We start from the raw sequence: 21,773 nt of genomic DNA on the forward strand, positions 1-21,773 counted from the left end.
TTGGCCTTGGTGTCCATAGGGATCTGCTAGGAACCGGATTGAATGTCTTCACTGCCCTAAATGCCCCATAGGCATCCATTGGCTACGAACACCCTTTCCTCCCCTTTGACCCCTGACGAGTTTTAAACCAGACGTCACAGGGAGAAAGGCCAGGTTGCCAATGACACTACACCAAGTCCTCCAGGAAAATTACGCATCTCTAAACATGAGTTTTTCTTCAAAGGCCTGATGTGGGTGGACAGCTGAGTCATACCTTTTGATTATGCTTCTTATTTCCCCTCAACTCACCCTGGAGAAAGACAGAGGGTATGCTGTGATGCTGTACTCACACTGGCTTTCAGATCTTAGGAGCTTCCCCGGAATGGGAACTAAATCATCACTTAAAATGGACATTGGACATTGGAATGTTTCAGAACTGTGTTTGAATTGCATACAGCGTTTTATAATTAGTGACTACATAAACGTCCCTGGTGCAGTATATTGGGTTTTTAAAAGCTGGATATCACTAACACGGTGGGGAACTACATGATACCCATCACCCAGCTGACTAGGTCCCAGTTTTAGGTCTCAGCCTCCTCTCTTGGCCTCATAGATACAAAACCCCGCCCTGACCTTCCCCATACAACACTCACTGAAATGCCATTTTCCAGGCAGGCATCTGGGGTGGGCAGCGACGCCAGGGTGTGCCCGCTGGGGTTTGGCAGGCATGGTGCAGTCGGCCAGGCCTCTCGAGAGCACGCGCGTGCACGTTTCCTCCACGTGTCCTCGCCTTCAGTTTTCCTTTTGGTCAAATTTTCCTTCGTATGGTTCTTGGGACTTCAAGAACCCCTGAAAATGAGGAGTTAAACCTGGAATCAATTTTCATTTACAGCTGAGAAGCAGTTATTCATGCTGGCCTCGCAGCTCAATAAGAGATCCAAAGATATAGACCTTGTGCATCTCTTTCAATAGAAGCAGCCTAATCAGTCTCAAATGTTTTTTTTAACAAAGAAATTGTATTGACAGGTTTATTAAAATTGCTGTCTTTAAAGTTTTAAGCTACCCACAATTTGACCTAGTCCAAAGACTTCCACACGTTCTGGAAACATCTGCTTAACGTTTTAGTGCATGATAATCACGACGTCTGATTGACCCAGCCCTCGAGCGCAAATCGCACACTCTCCTGGCAGGACAGTCTGTGGGGCCCGGGCTCTGAACCCAGGCTGGCTCGGAGCATGGCTCTCTCGCGCCCCAGCCCTCCCAGACTGGCATTAGAAGCAGCACACTTTAGACACCGTAAAGGCTACAAAGAGATGGGTATTGTTAGAAACCGCCTTCAGGGCATTTGAATATTAATACCATCTTGTTATTAATGTGAATTAGACCGAAATGTTAGAGGACTTCATTTAGCTCCGTGAGAAGTTTAGCCAATGAGTCCTACGATGGGAAACGATCGGTTAGTGACCAGGCTCAACTCTTTACCTGAGATACAGCCCGACGTGGTGTTGGTGCTTTAAAAACAGAGCTGAACAATTCAGGTTTGCTTTGACCACAGAGGCTTTCCAATGAGTTGTGTCTGGATATGTTATTGCAAGTAGCTCCTATGTACCCAACTTTATTTAACCCGATCTTCTTTCTTTTTCTGCCTAAGGATCACCCTAGTACCCCTAGAGATGGGCGGTTCATTCAAAGCGTCACTAGACGCCAGTATAGGGGGTGCACCTCAAGTATGTTAACATTTACAAAAACGTAGTGTCTTCGTAGCTCTTTCTCTCCACTCCATAATTTTATTTTTTTGACTGAAGGTCACTGATTGCCTCACACAGGTAGCTTGCTTTTTATCCAGGCTCTTGATTTTGGTTTCACATTGGCTTGTTTGTTTCTGTTACTGTTGGGCCACCTCCCTGGCTAGGTCGTCTGTTACTGGACCATCGCAAATGAGCTGAATTCCACGGTAGCAGAAGATATGAATATTCTGGCAGCTTTGGGATGTGTTCCTTATACCTGGGATGCATATTAAACTTCCAGGACATAGCAGCCCAGTTCAATGAAAGCCCACTTTTATATTCCAAGCGTGCTAACGAAAAACAATGTAGTAACTTTCGCGCCTGCTATTAGCTGGCTCTTTGGAAGCCGATGCGCCGTCGTGAATGCATTCGTTGTGACAGCAGATACCCTTCCCTGCTGTAATCGGTCCTCTGTTTTAGCCACAGTTCTCCCTCATCATGCTGAACAAGTTGTTACCTCCCCAGGGTTTCTCTGCATTTCCATTTACTTTGTTATCAGCGGAAAGGCTGGGGAAGGCCCTCTTCAGTAATGACATCAATATGGCACACACAGCAAGACAGGTCAGCCTGTCAGAGCTAAAGAAACAGCAGATAGATTAGGATGAAACCAGGTGCAAAATAACTTTGATAGAGTCTTTTAATGTAAACAGTTTATCTGTCATTGCCTTTCATTGAAATCCCCCACAAATGATAGAGTTTGGGCAGTTGAGGCTGTAGCATGTAGCTGAATAAAATGTGTACCTTGTCATACTCCAACTATCCAGCAATTAGAGAATGAGAGGACATTTTAATTTATTCATTAAAGACAGGAAAGTAAATAGGATAACATATAAGGTTAATAGAATAACATTGGTCCTCATACTCCCAAGACTGTGTTTCCCATTTGGCCGTATTAGCATCGAGACCAGATTAATAAGAAACTGCTTAGGGCTTGTATGATGTGATTTTTTAATATGCTCCAGGCAAGTCTGTGACTGTTTAGAAAACCTGCGTGCTGATTTTTTTTTCATTGTAATTAGCTCTTCTACTTTTAGTAGCAAATATTTTGACTCGTAATCTCCGTAGATTACCTTTTTATTGTAATCTCAATAAAATGCTTCGAGCACGCAGAGAGGCAGAGAAGTGCAGCTGACAACCAGATACTGGCTAGTGTCCACTGCAGAGCCACTGGGAGTTTAAATCGGACATTGGTGAGGGGGTGCTGTGCACCCTAAGAGCCAAACGGAAACAACAATGGGTTTGATCTGTAATTTCAGAAACGGTGACTCTTACGTAGGACAGGGATGAGCAGGGCCTTTTGTTACATGGCACATATGTGTAAAGTGCATGGCAGGGCTGGTGGGGGTTGGGTAGCAGCCACCTCTGGGAAGCTGAGGATCCAGTTGACTTGAATTGAACTTGCCCTTGTCACTCCCCCTGGGATGGTCCCGTCTCCACTCTCACCCCACCCTTTGTTTGGTCCAAGCATGTTCTTTTCTTAGGCCCCTACATCACCCCAAGTTGGGTCCCAAATCCCTGGTTGGAGCCTGTCTTGGAGTCAGTAGCCAACAAACCCCAGGCAACGTACCATGGGTACTGGAAGTTTGCTGGAAGTTTCCAAGTCTTGAATTTAATCAGGGTTCTAGCATATACTAGAGCAAAATGAGCATCTTCAGTAAAAGCTGGGTAATAAAACCCTGCCAGACTGAAAATGTGAGGTTTTGAAATTTATATGCCGGCTTTGAAAAATATACTGGGGGCTTTGGTTTAGGTCCCAAGAATGCTTTACTCTGTTCCCCAAATATCTGCCATCTGCTGGAAAAGCTACCAGGCAGGCTGCAAGGACCCGGGGTGTCGTCCTGAATGGGAAACAGAATCTGACTTATTCTTAAGCAGCTCTATATTTTTCTATTTATTTAGTAAGAGGAAAGAGCATAAGCATTGTAAATACACAGAAGAGGTATCCAAATTTGAGATTAGCTACCAGTCTGACTGGCCACTCAAAATTCAAGTAGGTGGGCAGATAAAAGCAGCAGACACTTCCAGAATGTATGGGATGCCGTAACCCATACTTCACAGACGATCTCATAGGACTCTTTGGAACATTAGACATAAACATTTGGAAACTTGATAATAAATCTTGTTTATTGTTAATGGAGGTAGACTCTGCTTCCATATTTAGCCGTGGCTCATGCATGTATGACTGCATACTTGCATACTGTATAGACTGCAGTACTTATGTATTAGAATATAAAATGCCAGACTTGAAAATAACCGTGGAGAGGGGTGCCTGGGTGGTTTAGTTGGTTGAGTGTCTGACTTTGGCTCACATCATGATCTCACAGTTTGTGGGTTCAAGCCCCACATTGGGCTCTGTGCTTACAGCCTAGAGCCTGCTTTGGATTCTATGTCTCCCTTCCTCTCTGTACCTCCTCCGCTCATGCTCTGTCTCTCTCTCTCTCTCTCTCTCTCTCTCTCCCTCTGTCTCTCTCTGTCTCTCTCTCTCAAAAATAAATAAACATTAAAAAAATTAAAGAAAACTATTGTGGAGAGCCTTTATTCCAGCTGCCTCATTTTGCCAATAAGGACATTGGGGCACAGAGAAGTCGGTATTTGCTGTTGTGAGATAATAGAAAATATATACAGGGATGCATTAGTCTCTGGCCCTGTTTCCTGGCATGGGGCTCCTAAAACCCTTGTAATTTCCTAAGTGATAAGAGCACTAGGAGCATCTTTTGTTCTGACACTTGGTCTTTGAGCCCTGTGGCTGATACAGGCCACCAAATCCCTTGGAATTTCCTGGGTGATAGGAGTGTTCTAATGAGGTGACTCTTCATGGGCTCCTGAATGGTAGCTTCTCACCAGAAAGACCAAGTCATGATTAGAAGCTTGGAACTTTCAGCCCTGTTCCTCTACTTGATCCTGCTACACATGTGCATGTGCACGCATGCACACACGCACACACACACACACACACACACACACACACGCTTCTCTAGAGAAGGGAGAGATCGCAGAAGCTGAATTAACAATTAATCATACCTATGTGAAGAGGCCTCCATAAAATCCCAATAGTATGGGGTTTGGAGAGTTTCCAGGTGGGTTAACACACCACATCCCAGGAGCGTGATTGATGAACCCCGAGTCCACAGGGACATAAGCTCTTACACTTGGGACCGCCCAGACCTCACCCTGTGTATCTCCTCATCTGACTGTCCATCTGTCTCTTTTGTCAAGTCCTTTAACAAACCGGTAGACATAAGTAAACTGCCTGAGTTTTGTGAGTCGCTCTGGCCAATTTGTCGAACCTGAGGAGGGGGAACCTCTTGTTTTTTAGCCGATCAGTTAGAATGACAGGTGACAACTTGGGCCTGCAATGAGCATATGAAGTGGGAGGTGGTCTTGTGGGACTCAGCCCTTAACCTGAGGAGTCTGACACTGTCTCCAGGTAGAGAGTGTCAAAAGTGAGTTAAATTGTAGGATACCTAGCTGGTGTCACACAGAACTGCTTGGTGTGGGGACAATCCCTCACACATCTGGTGTCAGAAGTATGATGAGTGTGGTAGCAGTGAGAGAGTAAAGACATCTCATAGGTGGAAGACTAAAGGGTTTTCTAATACAGGTATATGGATAATGGTGGGTGTAGTGTTCTCACCCAGAGTGTAACGTGCTCTTAAGGGACAGAAAGCCTGACTACACTAGTGTGCTGATACTGAGGATGCATCATCAGTGTTCACTTCATGGAGGTTGTAGAATACTTTCATATAATGGGGTACCTACTATGCACTAAGAATATCCTTCCCATTTTCCTGCTCACACGTGGTAAGGAGAGAGCCTCTATTAGATAATAGAGGCTCCCACCAAAGGACACATGTCATGTTGTGAGAGGTGTCCCTCTAGCATGAGGGGCAAGAGGGGCAAGAGGGCTCAGGTTGGCAGTGGAGGGGAGATAATTGAATTTTCAAATCCACCAACATCAGGGGACAATAGTAACTAAGTGCCTTTTCCATTGGTCCTTCTAATGGGGAGAATAAATAACTCAAGCCAATGTTGAGTTGCTCTGCCTTGTGTCTCCACATTTACTCCACTTAGAGAATGATTAATGTCAACAGAAGACTCTTCTGAGTGAAACATGCTTCTTCACCAAAGACAGTGCATTTTTCATTAAGTTACAAGATAGCAAAAGTTTAGGTATAAACAAAATCGCCAGGTGACAAATGGATCTTGCTAAAGACACTGGAAAAACTCCTACGAACTGCCATGTTAGCAAAATATATATACAAGAACAAATATGACCTGCTACCAGGCTACTGTTCAACTGGCACTAGGCAAGGTCTTGAATGGCAGGGTGGGTGAACTTGATTGATAGTTCGCCGAGCAGTAGGAAGCCATGAAGGGCTCTGAGCAAGTCATGGCCAAAGTGGAGCATAAAATAGGGATGGGGCGCCTGGGTGGCTCAGTCACTTAAGTGTCTGACTTCGGCTCAGGTTATGATCTAGCGGTTCATGAGTTCGAGCCTTGTGTCAGGCTCTGCACTGACAGCTTAGAGCCTGAAGCCTGCTTTGGATTCTGTGTCTCCCTCTCTCTCTCTGCCCCTCCCCTGCTTTCTCTCTGTCTCCCTCTCTCAAAAATAAAAACATTAAAAAAAATTTAAATAGGGGTAAAATAGAGAGACCAGAAGACCGGTGAAGGGGCAGTGGCCATTGTCCAGGTGAGTTGGAAGAGTAAGGAGGGGCACAACCTTCTGCCGAAAAGCAGACTGGGAAATCCACCCCGGCAGTGCCACCCCAGACTCCTCTCTGGTGTGGGAATCGTAGCCCCAGGTGCACTCGCAGCACGGATCTAGATACACATATCCTAGAGCTCAGCTTTTCCTCTGGCGCCCTTCCGTGCCCAGAGTAGTGCCCAGGCCTATCCGATTCCATGGCCGTCCGCAACTCATTTATCTGATCAATGTTTATTAAGTGACTGTTAGCTGCAAGATGCAGTTCCCTCCGCCGGGAACAAATTTCCTGCAGGCTCTGCCTGTCAGAATTCTATGGCTGCCCCTTTTCTGTCTAGCACGGGCCTACTTCATACACACATAGAAGTCGGTGAGTTAAACCAAAATGGGAGAAGCCCAGTACTCTAACGATAGGAAACGTGTTTTTACTTCCTACGGGCTCCAGGTTCAAACACGTGACGTTTTCCACGTTTCCTTCTGTGCACCTATTCAGAGGGTTAAATGCAATAGGTGGTATTTCCCTAAAGATTTCAGTCCCTGGAGATACAGTCAGAAATTCAGGCAGGCATTCAGGTGTTGCAAAATGCTGAGTGACATTTTCTCCCCTTAATCTGCTGTCCTGCCTATGCACGTGAGCCACCCACTGAAACCTCAGCCTATAGGATATAATACGAGCCCCTGGCTGTTTCACTCATTCCAGTGAAGTCTATTTAAATGCTATAATTAAGCACTTCATTTTTATATTTGGGCAAGTGTTCTCAGTACATGTCTCTTTACTTGATTTAACCAATTCTGGAGATACTGATTTTAGACCATCGCAATACCCTAATGATGAATTCATTTGCTTAATAGAGGGGTTTTCTCTTCTGAACGTAGGTGATCGATACAATTTACCAATACGTGCCACTAGGTTAAGGTAAGGCCGTGTCTCACAGAATAGCCCTGTGAAGAGTTAAAAAAGGGAAAACACAGAAGCACAAAAGCCATGCAATCAATGGTTCTTCTGCCTTGTTTCCATAATGCCCCAATAGATGCTTATTTAAAAATTATCTGAAGGATTGACTTTTCACGTTTTTCTTAATCACGAAATGTGTCGTATAGACCCAGCTTGGGTATATCTGCCAGCAGAATGCCAGGAGAAAAACACATAAGCGGGAGAGGCAAAAGCTATAGAGAGAAGTGCTAATAGAATCACGTTTTATGCTTGACTGACAGCATTATTATTGATTAAGGAAAAAAGCAGTACCTGAATACACAGCCTTGGAAAATGAGTCCACTGCTATAATACGTCTAGGCCATCCACGTGCTCACCTTGACAGCCTCAACAAACAGGAACCATACTGCATTGGATCCGTTTTCTGCACACCTGGGGCCAGGGCGAAGGCATTATCATAAGTGTGGCTATCACGGTTCAGGGCATGTTTCTGAAAAGCCCCAGAAGATTCTCTCGGTTAAAATAAATAAATGTAGTATACATGTTTGCTGGACTAGAATAACACCGGGACAGAATTCCCTTACCAGAGGGTTTCTTGAAAGGTAGGTACATCCATCTACGGAGCAAGCGTTCGTAGCATTTTCTCCCTAAAAAAACACGGCGTTATATGTGCCATGGAGGACGGGACTCACCAGACGGCCACGTTCTTTCCTTCCTGCTTTCTGTTTTCTCAGGACAGCTGTAACACTTTCATGGTTCCTGTAATTCAGTATGGTCCCTGATTCACTTCAGCTTCAGTGCGGCCGGAGGAGTGTCTGCATCACAGAAAGGCAAGGTCCTTTCTTCATTTGAGGAAGATAGATTTAATGAGTGAGCACCTATGAGCATGTCCTTTACCCCATCATCTCTCCTGAGGAATCAGTTCGTGAACACTCCTGGGATGAGAGACGAGCCTTCTCTCCGGGCGTATAATTCTTCAAGATGCCCTATGACAGAGGGAGGGAGACAGAGACATTTGAGTGTTTGCACGAGCACTCGTGCCCCCACAGTGCCCCCCGCTCCCCCGCGTGCCCCCGACGGCGCCTCGGGGGCCCTGACCTCGCTGCCACCAGCAGCAGCCCCTGAGAAGGTTGAGGGCAGAGGCCCACGTGAAGGTACCGGGCTCTGTCTCCTGGTGGCCTAGGCGTGTCAGGATCTAAACACATCAAAATCTCCCTCGGGGAGGACTTTCCAGACGGGAGCATTCTAGTCCGGAATAACTGCATACGTCTGCTAGCTGCTACCGGGTCACTAAGTCAGCAAGCCCATAAGCTCTCTGGCGGTGCCGGTGTGTGCGCGGAAGCCGGAAGGCAGAGCAGGCTGTTTCTCGAGCACCGTCATGGATGCGGGCTACTCGCGACCACCCTTGATCTAGATGGGGCAGGACTGATTATCTTCATTTTTAAAATGAGGAAACTCAGGCTCAGAAGTGCCCGTCACCTTGCTAGTGTCATGACGATAGTAAGTGGCAAAGCTGGGGGTGGAACCCAGGTTTCTGGATTTCTTTCTTTTCTTTTTTTTAATATGAAATTTATTGTCAAGTTGGTTTCCATACAACACCCAGTGCTCATCCCAACAGGGGCGCTCCTCAATGCCCATCACCCACTTTCCCCTCCCTTCCACCTCTCCCCCTGCCATCGACCCTCGGGTTTCTGGATTTGTAGCTCATCAGTCTTTCCGCCGTAGTCCACGGCCTCTCCTCACACCATGGTGGAATATACTTTCTAACGTTTTCAGTTATCGTATCATCCTTGGGGTAGAGGTGCCTTAGTGGCAAGATGAGTATCATGTTACGGGAACGCGGCACAAAAGAAGTAGAACGTAGGCTTTAGAAAGCGTATAGACGTTGCAAATTAAAGCAGCATGAGTGTTAACTATCTAGCCTCCATCTTCCAATCAGTTTAAATTACTTTTAATGTATGTTTTTAAACTCAAAATGATCTGTCATCCCAATGTGCAACCCTCGTAAATGTGTGGCGAAGTACACAAGATCACTTCGTTTTGATTCCCCTCCTTTTTAAGGGGATCTCCCATTTTGTACTTGGGATCGGTCTTTTCACATCATGTCGTTTCAGAGAAAGGGATGTTCTCCCTGTGTATTTTGTAGACTGCTTCTCAGACCCTAAAGACATAGATATTTTTCCCACAAATAATTCACTTAAGTTTTCTTCAAAGTCTGGGAGCTGAATAATTCTCTGTATCACGCTTGAAACAAAGTCACATCGCAGTAAGCATAAAGGACACACACTGTGAGCTCTGTCTCAGGTCTGACACTCCCTGCGACCGCTCAGCTTGGAGATCAAAGGTGCTGAGCACACAGGAGGGTGACGTGAGCACGTCTGAGCAGAGCGGTTGGCGCTCTGGAATGATCCCGAGTTAATTCCCAAAGGAAAGAGAACCTCTCGGCATAGACATTTTCAATCAATAGCCAAGCAGCCCAGAAAACATTAATTTCAATGAAGTTATTTTCCTATGATGGCTGTAGAGAGAGACATAGGTTTCAAAGAAACTGGCCTCGAACACGATTATGTTCCTCCTGATCAGAGAAGAGAAGACATTTTCAAAAACCATGTCGCTGAATGAAAGCTAGGTTAAGCAATGTCACTTTGATTTCTCCCTCCCTGTCTTCTGCCAGTGGCCTGCTCATACTATCACTTCCAGCGTGCTTTCAAAGGAAACCACTTGAACAGCATGCTTGTTACTTTCTGACATAGCCTTCGTCTTCTTTAAGCACAGACTCATTTGGATTAAAGAGATGGGGCGAAGTGGGTTCGTGTGATTTCCACAATGACACATCTCCATCCCGTTTCCCTACCCCGTTCCGACCCAGCCAGGACTGGGGGATGAGAGGTGGTAGAAAAGGAAGGTGCGGGTGTGCACAGGTGGGTAGACTGGGTCCGGCCCCTGCTCCCCGCCAGCATCCGCCTCTTCCTTTCCACTTCCTTTCCGGGGCCGTCTCAGGGACGGACCTGCATCTCCGAACTACATGTGAGACGTGACGCGGGCCAGCCACACACCTATTGCTTATTTTATCAACTTCACCTGTTACCTCCTGCTCTTGCTTTCCTGCCGCTGTGCCGCCTGCCAGAATTCAACCCCGGGCACAGATGGCGAGAAGGTGATTTCTGCCACCGAGAGGCAAAGAACCTGCCCGCATATTAATGGGTATTTATTTACCTAGCAGCAGAACCCGAGACGTCGTAGGTGAGAAGGACTTGAATTCCCAGCACTAGTCTCTAAACTTGCGAAGCGTTTCACTTCTCTCAAACAAAATCGCTTCGAAGCGTGTCGAGCCGTAGTCAGGCGTAGGAGGCTTTGGGGTATTTCCTCACGCAGTGGTCACCCCGAACGCCGAGTCCAGCGTTACAAGTAGCTGCCTCTACATCCTGTAGCCCTCACCCACCTCTGAGATTCACAGATACAAAGGTCTCCGGATGGATACTTCTGGAAAGGGTCTGAAGGTCTCAGTGCTCCCCAGAGTAAGTGTTCTTTCTGTAGTGTGAAAAAGTCTAGGGGAGTACAAGTTTGGTTCTGATTACATAATTATGCTACAGAAGTATGAAAAAAATCATCACTAAAACCCTCCAGGTGCTTAAACAGTTTGATAGACTGTAGCCATTCTGCCATCAGCGCCCCCAGCTGTGTTGCTTAGCAACATTTTAATTCCAGAAGAATCGAAGGAGATGCAATCCCTGTGGAGAGGGAAACAGAAATCTCTAAGAGGGCTGTTGACAGATGATCTGAGTTGTTTCTTCTAATATACTGTGAAGATCACTAGCTCTTTTCATGAATGATAAATGGACTGTACACAGATCAATGGGTTCAGCAATAAACTGGAACCAGGCTCCATGTCTAAGGCGACACAGGCCGAGAGGCCCAGAGATTTCCTCATTTCGATGATTTGGTGTGTGTTTTCTTAAAGGTTCCACGGGAAGACATTGATCCGCGTAGTCGGTCGTCCCCTGGCCTTTTGTGGTGTCTGCTAATAAAAATGATTTTAGAAATGGCTACTTTGGCCTTGCTCTCACCACGCAGGTGTGGCCAGGTGTCAGTAGTCAGGCAGGGTAAGCAGGTCCCTGCCACAAATCTAAAAACCCGGGATGGGCCCATCACTGTCCCCCAGCCCCCGCCCCTGCCTCTCCATCCTGTGGTAATAACCCAGGCAAGCCCACCCAGCAGGTTAGATTTGAGTGCAGGGTGGGGAGACAGGAATGAGTGTCTGTGTCTGAAAGCTGCACTTGGACAGGTAACCATGTTCCCCAGGAGAGGAAAATTGCTTTCTGTGTCTCCAGTCTGCTTATCGCAAAGCAGCCTGCTTCGGTTAGGTCCTTATGTTTCGGAAGAGCATTTTATATTGCTTATTGTTTGGTAACTAGTTGCAAAGATTATGCCTGCTAATGTTGTCTAATTGCATTTTTTTTCTTCTGCTTACAGGCTGTTGAAAAAGCAAAACCTAAGAACAATCCTGTGAAGTAAGTTATTTTTTATTAGTTGGCATTGTTAATTTGAATGGACTCCATGCATGTGAAGAAAAATAAGGTCATAAAAGAGACCTGGGATTTCAAGTTCGTCTCTGTTTATGACAGTCGACAGACAAAAACAAAACAAGGGTGGTGGGGGGGGAACCTACCAAAACCCAAAAAGAGCTAGTGGGGACTAGCTTTTATTTTTATTTTATTTTTGCTTGTGGTCCTGATGACTAAGTGCCCCAAGTCGTGCCCAGTTTACCTAAATTAATACGTGCCATCCATGAAGAGTTGCCAAATACTATTATAATCCTATTCGAGGCACGGCACTTCAGGCCTTTGGGTTTTGCGCATGCTAAAAAGATTATATATTTAATTGCAAACCTTGGACCTACGACAGAGACTTAAATGGCTAAAAATGTGCCAAGTGATTTCCAGCCACGTGGGGAGCTTCGGCACCTTGGCATCAAGGCCTTGCTACCCTGTTAATGAAAAGCTCATAAAAATATATTCAACTAAAGGTTTTTCTAGCTAACAGAGAGCTATTGCCAAGGCATTTTTATGGGACACTCTTAAATTATAAACAAGCAGCGCCGTATTCTTTTAAATATAGTACATCTTGGACATCCTGCCTCTTCCAGAAGGGAGACTTTCAAATTAAGAAGGATGTTTGCCTTGTCATTTGGGTTTGTGACATCTGATTGCACTGTTAATGCATACTAGGCCCACCAGCCATATGGCCTAGGGAAGTCCTGCTCTCCTGTCTGGGTTGTTACAGGCCTCGCAGTATCATGCCTCAAGGAACTCCGCGTTAAATCAGGGTAGCCCTGTCCCGTTGTCGTGGGCACTGAATGCAGAAATGGGGGAGTGCGTTGATTTTTAATAGTTTCTGGGAGAATGGGTCAACTGATAGCGATGGCAAGAAGGCTGCTTTTCCAAGTCACCGGGGTAGTGTTTAGCACACCATTAAATCCAACCTCTAATTCATTTTTCCAAAAGGTTTCGTGTCCTTTTTCAAATTCATTTTTCTTAGGCCACAGAATATTCCTTATCGGCTTTTGTAGCCTCTCGAGGAGCTTCTGTCGTCTGGAGATGTATTGTGCTATAGTCATCCTAGGGGAGTATTTCCAGTAGCTGAGTTTCTGGCTGGTTGTTTGATTGGGGTTGAAATCTTCTCTGCAGCCTGATTTCTTTCCTGTCTATGCCCTGAAGGCTTCTCTACCGCCAGCCTGTGGCGGGATTAGAGGGTGGCGCTAATGAGGCCGAGGCCAGGACTGCTAGTCCCTGGGTGGGCCATTAGCAATCTTCTTTCCCCTAGTCTTATTGCACCCTTCCCTCCAGTCCACCTGTGTGCAGATGTGTGCCCCAGGTCACAAGGGATGGGGCAAGGGCTGGAGGAGGGTAAGCCCAGGCCCTCAGTGGGGCAGACATCTCCAAGTTCAAACCCCCCCAATAGGAAGTAAGACCTAGGCTCCATCTTGGCATGCTCCTTGTAAGGATTCGATTTTACAGATAATGTGTGTGTGTGTGTGTGTGTGTGTGTGTATACACAATATATATACACAATATATATATTATGGGTTCTGGCTAATTCACGGCAAGACTCCATCTAATGTCTAGCACCATAAGTCGTATGGTAAAGAGAAAACGGGAAAACCGGAAGAGCCAGAAGATTAGTGATAGAATATGGAGCTTTTTACGTGTAAATATATTTGAAAATCTGCTTAGTAATAAGCCTCACAATCAACTGGTAGATGCTTAGAATTGTCTTCTAATTAAGTAGGATGCTGTTCTTGGTGTGCCTTTGGGTACCAGGCTACATGCGGGCTCACGACGCCTAGCCCAGCCGCCCAGCCGCAACCACTGGGCGCTTGAAGAAGAGAGATCTCTTCAAGACCTTAGCTCAAGGACAGAAATTCCAGAGCGTGGGTCATTTACACTGACAGCATAGCCAAAGCGGAGTTTTTACAGTTTTGTGCGTAGCGGTCCTCTTTCTGGTTCTGATGTCTGACGGAGAATTTTGGTTACACACAGTGCACTGAGACCTCAAATAGAGTAAGGGTTCAACCCATGTTTTTGTGACTGAATGAGCAGGTCAACACGTTGGACACATCCCAGAAAACAGTCCTTCCGGGAACCTGGCCTGGAGGCTTCAGGAGATGGTTGGCCGTATACTAACTAGAGTGTCAGACCGGAAGGGGCCGTCTGTTGTGACAGATGAAGTCATCCACTACCCTCTTATTCTCGACTCACGCCACATATAAAATGCTCTGGTTTTTATATGTGCTCTGGTTCATCTGAGCTGCTTTGCCTCTGACCAGGCACTGGCTTGATCTTCTGTGCCAGAATTGACATTTGATGGAGCGCACGATGGAAAGTGTATACAGTCTTACTGGAAAAGTAGAGGTCTGGAGGCATTTACAAATAAAGCATGAACGCACATTGGTGCACGTGATCATATGTGTGATTGGATGTCGTCGTCTGGTGCACGGTTTGGCAAATGGTTGGGGAAAAGAAATCAAAAGAATATTCCATGACATGTGAAAATTACATGAAATTCAAATTTCAGTGCCTATAAAAAAAGCTATATTGGCACACAGCAACACTCATTTGTTTCCGTATTGTCTGTGCCTCCTTTTGTGCTACAGTGGCAGAGATTAGTTGTGACAGACACCGTACAAACCACACAACCAAAGCTGTTTACTACCTGGCCCCTTACAGAAAAAGCTTGCTGACCTCTGCCCTCATTGGTCAGGTAGAAAAAGGCACAGGGGCACCTGGGTGGCTCAATCGGTTGAGCGTCCGACTTCAGCTCAAGTCATCTCGCGGTTGGTGGGTTTGAGCCCTGCATCAGGTTCTGTGCTGACAGCTCAGAGCCTGGATCCTGGTTTGAATTCTGTCTCTCCCTCTCTCTCTCTCTCTGCCCCTCCTGTGCTCTCTCTTTCTCTGTCTCTCCTCCTCTCTCAAAATAAATAAACTTAAAAAAATACAATAAAAGCAGGGGTGCCTGGGTGGCTCAGTCAGTTAAGCGTCCAACTTCGGCTTGGGTCATGATCTCGCGGTTCATGGGTTCGAGCCCTGTGTTGGGCTCTGCTGACAGCTCAGAGCCTGGAGACTGCTTCAGATTCTGTGTCTTCCTCTCTCTCTTCCCCTCCCCTGCTTGTGCTCTTTCTCTCTCTGTGTGTCGAAAATAAATAAAAATGTTTAAAAATTTTTAAAAATAAAATAAAGAGAAGAAAAAGGCACAGATGTAAGCTTTTCTATGACTGTGCAAGTTAAACTTATCAGCCCCCCCCTTTTTTTGGCCTTTAAAACATTGAGCAGGTGTTTACTGAGCCCTTTTCACGGGTTCTGGATATCTGAGGATGATGTCCCACCCAATTCTCATTTCTCATTCAGAGCAAACAGACCGCTCCTAATTTACTATCTTTGAAGTCGTTACGCGTATGAGACCTATTGACAGAACAGCTATGTGTCAGAAACCGGTGAACACAGACCTAGAGCATACTGCTAGCCTTCCAAGTTGTATGTAGATGGGTATTTTGCAAAAGGCACGTGCATGTTCCAAAATTCCATTACTCCCCAAGATCTAACTAAGGCTAAGCATACTTTCAATCGCAGTGATGGTAAATGACTCACAATATCCATTTAGTTGGTCTGTTTTCCCCTCCAAGGGTTTGCTTCCTCTTCCCCATTTCTCAAGCACTTGTTCAATTTACTTTTAATGCCTTCATGGTTGTAAGGTTCTTTCGACACCACAGGGGGACCGTGGTACACATTAATTACACTCCATAGAAAGGAGAAATTAAATATATGCTTAGTGAAGGTAAGCCCATAATGTACCTGGATACACTAATGATTCTACCCTGAAACATTAAATATTACCTCTGAGGGTAAGAATCAAAATGGAATGTTCTTAAGATCAGTGATCAGGACAAGAGATGCTGGTATATTTCTCAGTCTGCTGGAGCCATGCCGATATCAAAGCTTGATTAGTATGTTCAAACTGTGGCTCTTTAATGTGTCAGAGAGACTTTCACTTGTTTGTTAATGGTCTGCAGCAATTATCTTCAAGCTTTCATTGTGACAACAAGGCCTGAGAGATGTACAGATTTCTTCTACCATATGTGACTTATCACATACATTTTTTTAAAAACACATTTCTGTTATTAAGACATATGTGATAGTACACTTCTGCAAATGTGAATTGCTTTTGGCTAAAAGCCATGCACTAATAAGTTGAGTTGAATCTAACCGAGGTTGACATCTGTTACCAAAAGGAGGGGCGGGGGGTGGAGAGGGAGAGAGAGGGAGAGGGAGCACAGTTGTCAAGCATCACATTCTTCCTTGCTTTTACACTTTAACAACGTTAAACAACGTAGTTGTTGTCTTTCACAAATCAGGATCAGAATCCACTCTGCTTCGGAAATTACAGCTTTATTTACGAGCCAATCCATCTTACAGATACGGTGGTTTCATTATTGAAATTGACAAATAGCCACAAAGATTGTCCTGCCCATGGTGTTTGTGCATTATTCATTTATTCACCCAATGAATATTTATTGGGAATCTACAGCGTTCCGGGAACCGCGATAGATGCTGAGGGAATTAAAAATAAATCTGACACAGGTCTTACCCTCGAGGAGTTTAGAGTCCAGTAGGAGAGATAAAATCGGTTTGTAAAGAACTAAATACAAGATAGAGATGTTTGTTAAGTAGGAAACAGATAGAGTACAAGGAGCCTCTAAGGACAGAACGTGCTTCCAGTTAGCGCTGGTGGAGAAGGCGGGGGGGGGGGGGGGAGGAGGGACATTTGCACCAGGACTTTAAAGACTTGGTTTGAGCCACTGGTGCTGAGGTGGCAGGCAGTGCAAGGTCAGGTTGGAAACCAAAGCTCAGAAGAAATGGTGACTTAGGGACCTCAGCATTGAGGAGCCCTAACTCGTTACTGTGAATCATCATTTACTCCCCTATTACTAAACATAAACAATGAGTTCATAGACGTGGGATCCAGTCCTCAATCGAACACTAGCTTATGGTATGGGGTTGTACATGTTCCTTCCTTGCCGCAGACCTCAGCTACCTTATTTGTTTGGTTCTTCCACCTCTTGGGGAAAAAAGCCAAAGCTTGAAATCCTGTTTTATAATTATTTTAGGAAATATTTGATGTTAAGGTTTGATATAGATGCACACAAGCAGGCACACTGTAAAGATCGCATGTATAATACTCCTGTTGACATACACACACACACGCACCCCCAGAGAATGCCATTTCCCTTCATTTCTGTCTTGTGTACCCGTGAAATGAGGGACAAGAAGCCACATCATTAGAATCTTAAAGAGATACGTTAGATAGAAGATTGGCGTGGCCCCAAGAATGTTGAGTTGAGTCATTTAAATGACCTCTCGCAACCAGAGGTAATTTTGCCGTTAGAATCCCTATCTCTTATGACGCTCTCGGACACACGCACATCACCGCTGTGCAGAACATCGCCGGAATCACCACATCGTCTCAGAATGATGGAGCAATGGATTCTGTACTGTGTTCCACCAAACATCAGTCTTGCGGGGTCTTCTCCTTTGGGAATAAAAGGCTCCAGCACCCTTTCCTGGAGTGCCCTGTGCATATTTGAGTAATGCAGGCTCGAAGGAGTCCTGCAGAAAGAGGCTTCTTTACCTTTGTCTTAGCCAAGTTTTCCCAAATGTGTTTGGCCAGAGGACAGCCCGACCTGACACAGTGTTTTGTGGAACACAGAACTGGATGCGCAGGGCCATGGGAAATAAGATGACCCCACGGGAGTGTGGCTTCCGTAGGTAGTTTGAGAAAACCAGGGCCCAATAACTTACGTCCAGTCCCTAATAAGAATATTTGCAATGAGCAGGCTAATTTACAAGTCAGCCATGGAAAGGAAAATGGGGACTATCCTGAGGGGTGGTCCTCAGCGAGGGGAGTGGGAGCTTTGGGTGAGGTCCCTCTGAGTGAGATCTGTGAAGCCAGCAGTCCCCAGTGAGCGTCATAAAGGCCCAGTCATTTCCTGATAGTGAGGCACCCAGCCCAGTGCGCTCCCTGTGACACCAGCCAAAGTGTAGGCAGCCTCTAATCGGCTCTGGCCATTTTAAGGGTAGTTAAAGGAAAGAGAGCAATCAAACCTCTGTTTAAATGGCTGCATATATGGTGCTGTTTATGTTGTCCGGATAGCTAAAATCGGATGCAGAAGGTCTCAGCAGGCATCTGCACAGCCCAAAGTTCTGGCCATCCTACTTTTCACTTGGTAATGGGACTCGAATCATGGAAGCAATCCCAGATGACTGCCCAGAACCCCAGGGTGCCGGGAATTCTGTCCACTGTGGACCCGCTGCCTCTTTCTCATCACCTCTTAGGACACACACGTTCACTTTCAAATTTGTTGGTGGTTTTTAAAGTCCTACTAGTGAGTGGGGTGCCTGGGTGGCTCAGTCCATTGAGCATCAGACTTTGGCTCAGGTCATGATCTCACGGTTCATGAGTTTCAGCCCCGCATCGGTCTCAGTGCTGACAGCTCGAAGCCCGGAGCCTGCTTCGGATTCTATGTCTCCCTCTCTGTCTGCCCCTCCCCCACTCGTGCTCTGTCTCTCTCAAAAATGAAACGTTAAAAAACTTTTTTTAAATAAAAAAAAATGTGAAGTCCTACTGGCGCACTTTTTATACCAGTTTGTCTTCTTAGAGTATGGCCTCAAATGTTTCCAATCTTAACGAACCAGCAAGTTTGCTGGCATTCGAACAATTATGCCAACTTCAATTATGGTAACTTTATATCGATAAGGAAGAGTTTCTTCAAAACTGCAAGCTCGTTGGTTTGTCTCATTAGCATCTCTGATCTTTTCAAAAGCATCATGAGCACCTCTTTTCTTGAGGTGGTGAGTTAACACCGGGCAACTTTCTAACCCTGTGCTTCTTAGCATATGCCGCTTAGATGAGAACAGACAACTCTTTCATCTGTTCACCCAGCCCAGCCCACTTTGGGGTGCATACAATTTCCAGCTACAATTTTATTTTAACATCAGCGTTCGGCAGTCTTTCAGAAAGCTGCTGAAAACTCAGAAGCACGTAGCCGATCTGCTAGAAAGTCAGGCAAGCCATGCACGTGCGTCCTTTTGACAAACATGAACTGTTCCAGGCTCGGTCGATGGGGAGAGGAGTAAGGTAGAGTGTCTGCCCTGAAGGTCCTCACTCTCCTAAGGAAACGGCCGCCTCGCTGCCCTGCAGAATAGACAGGCTCTGCGAGGAAAGCAGAGGAAAGTGTGTGCAGCATCTCACGAGGCCCAGAGGAAGAAGCGAGCCACCTGCTTGGTGTGGGCTCGCCCCCGCTCCACAGGAGTCCCTGGGTGAACCATGTAGGGAGAGCCACTCAAGAGAGCCGGACAGCACTCGCAAACGGCATGGCAAGAAGAAAGCAGAGATTGTGTTGTGAGCCGTGTCTGGGAGGTCGAGGCAGCCAAGGAGAGGGGGCACTTTTCTAGATGGAAGGTGATGATACCACGTTTGTGACTCACAGGAGAGCAAAGAAGGGACACATGCCGGGACACAGCCAGAGATTCGGGCCCCGCTTTTGACATTAAGAGGAGAGCAGTGCAGTATGGGCAAAACTAAGAAAATGCCAAAAAAGGATTCTTTTGTTCTAGAAAGTTAAAGGTTAGAGTTAGGGAAGGATTAGAAACCTTTTTTAAACTGTTTGCAGAGAAATAGATCTATCAAATCCTTCCTGATTAGATCTGGCTAATCCTTTTCTGCAGACTTTTATGTCAATCTCCACGCACGCAGGGTTCCTCTAAGCATTGGGCTGCTCCCTTGTGGCTTTATCGACCCTTGATTGTTTCTTACATTTTTAAAAACTGTGCTTTCATATGGTTCCTTCCACATTATTCAAACGTCTAGTATTTTGGGCATGGCACATAACATTATTATTCTAGCTTCATTTTCTGAATTCATTGCACAGACATAAAAAAATCTCTCTGAATGTATTTTTATCAGCCACAGACATAAGCACAGTAGGGCTATTTTGATTTCTAGGGAAACGAGGCATGCCCCCATGGTAACTACACACAGGACTCCAAACAGTAAATCAGCCCTCCATCGACCACAAAATATGTTCAAAGTCAGGAGCCTGGGGTCATGAGTTATTATTTAGTTGACTGAAATAGGAAGCATAGAGTTTCTGCTTTTATTAAAGCTTTTGTCTAAACCAAAAGCAGTTATCTAGAGAGCCAACATTAAAAAAAAAAAAAAAAGGTAAACCATTCTTCCACAGGGAAGTGTTTCCATTTGTAGAATTTACAGCACGGGGATAGATTACATGTCATTAGAACCCAGTTTCTGTATACATACGCATTTATGTACTCTGTGCCTCAGTATCCCCTCCTGCCCCGTGGTGATTTACATCCAAGATGGAGTTGGTGGTGATAGGCAGACAGAGCAGCCATAACTATAGAAGTTCTGAAATCTCTTCCTTGGTTTCTCTTTCTCTGTCCTCATCACCCCCTAATATTTGACCGCTTTCCTTCCTCCAAGACCATATCCCCACATGTGCATGCCACATTGTTGGGGAAAATATTTCAGAAAAGCCTTGTGGCTTTTTCTATTTTTTTTTTTTTTAGCAGCTTCAGGGACTTTATGACTGTACACCTCCACGGAAGCCCTGAAGCTCACCGTGCATCATCAAACCCCGCAGTGTGAGCTACCAGGAGTCTGCTAATAATAACACCTACACTGGAAACACCCCTTATTCATCTCCCTTCCACTCAGTAGAGATGCAGATTACTACACTGGCTAAGTGAAAGTTTCACTTGCCTCAAGCTGTGATGCGACAAATTTGACACGCTAGCAAACCTGCTTGAAAGATAGGTGTGGGGGCGCCCGGGTGGCTCAGTCGGTCGAGCGTCCGTCTTTGACTCAGGCCATGATCTCACTGTTCGTGAGCTCGAGCCCCGCATCGGGCTCTGCGCTGACCGCTCAGATCAGAGCCTGGCACCTGCTGCGGATTCTCTGTCTCCCTCGCTCTCTGCCCCTCCGCTGCCCGCACTCTGTCTCTCTCACAAAAATAAATAAAACCTTAAAAAAAATTAACAAAAAAGAGAGGTGTGGATGTGTGTATATGCCCTCTACACAAATATATGTACACTCGCTCACATATAACTGAAACCCCACCTATTGCCAAAAATGGATTTGACGCGATTGAAACAAGATTGTAGGGGAGGGTGCTTAAAGGAAACGGGAGACCCTGCTATTTCCTAGCACCGTAGAAACATCTGTTTACATACGCGTAGCAACTAGAAAAATGCTGTGTGGTTTTGAATCCACCCAGATGAAGGCTGCCGGACCATGACAGAACTAAGCACGGCCGGGCCCTTCTGCAGGGACGCCATGGGGGCGCAAAGCCTGTTGGGAGATCCCCTTGGAGAATGCCATCACATGCGTGGGAGGTTCTTCCACCGGTGCTTAGCGACAGGTGCTAAATCTTTGAAAGTGGGTTTCACTTTTGTAAACTAGCCCAGGACGGTGACTCAGAGCCATGGACGTTGAAAAAGTAGCCAGCGAAGGAAATGCACGCAAATATTGGGTCAAAACGATAGTGATGTTCCCTTGTGGATAGCGAATGCTCCAAGAGGAATGTTAAAGGCTTTGTGCAAGAGCGACACCATTGGACAACCACCCTGTGCAAAAGAGCAACTCCTCCCACCCGTACCTTCGCCATCCCCTTTAGCCTCCTTCGTTGTCCACTTTAGCAGTTACCATCGTACTATATGTGTCTGTCTATTAGATCCATCCATCTCATGGTCATTTCTCTGTGTTTTGGACAATTACTGAATTCCTTATTGGCCCTCATGTG

The 21,773-nt window shown here is 45.8% G+C and overlaps 1 protein-coding gene across 10 annotated transcripts in view; it reads left to right on the plus strand.

The window, feature by feature from the left end:
• The window catches only part of AFF2 (ALF transcription elongation factor 2), a 455,915-nt gene that overhangs the window by 360,599 nt on the left and 73,543 nt on the right, over window positions 1-21,773 (plus strand). For all 10 annotated transcript variants that reach the window (XM_058713753.1, XM_058713755.1, XM_058713757.1 and 7 more), the window contains one exon: window positions 11,876-11,913. In XM_058713753.1, coding sequence (XP_058569736.1) covers window positions 11,876-11,913 — 38 coding nt within the window. The remainder of the gene's footprint in view (window positions 1-11,875; window positions 11,914-21,773) is intronic.

Source organism: Neofelis nebulosa, chromosome X (assembly GCF_028018385.1).
Source record: "Neofelis nebulosa isolate mNeoNeb1 chromosome X, mNeoNeb1.pri, whole genome shotgun sequence".
NCBI classification, from domain to species: Eukaryota; Metazoa; Chordata; class Mammalia; order Carnivora; family Felidae; genus Neofelis; species Neofelis nebulosa.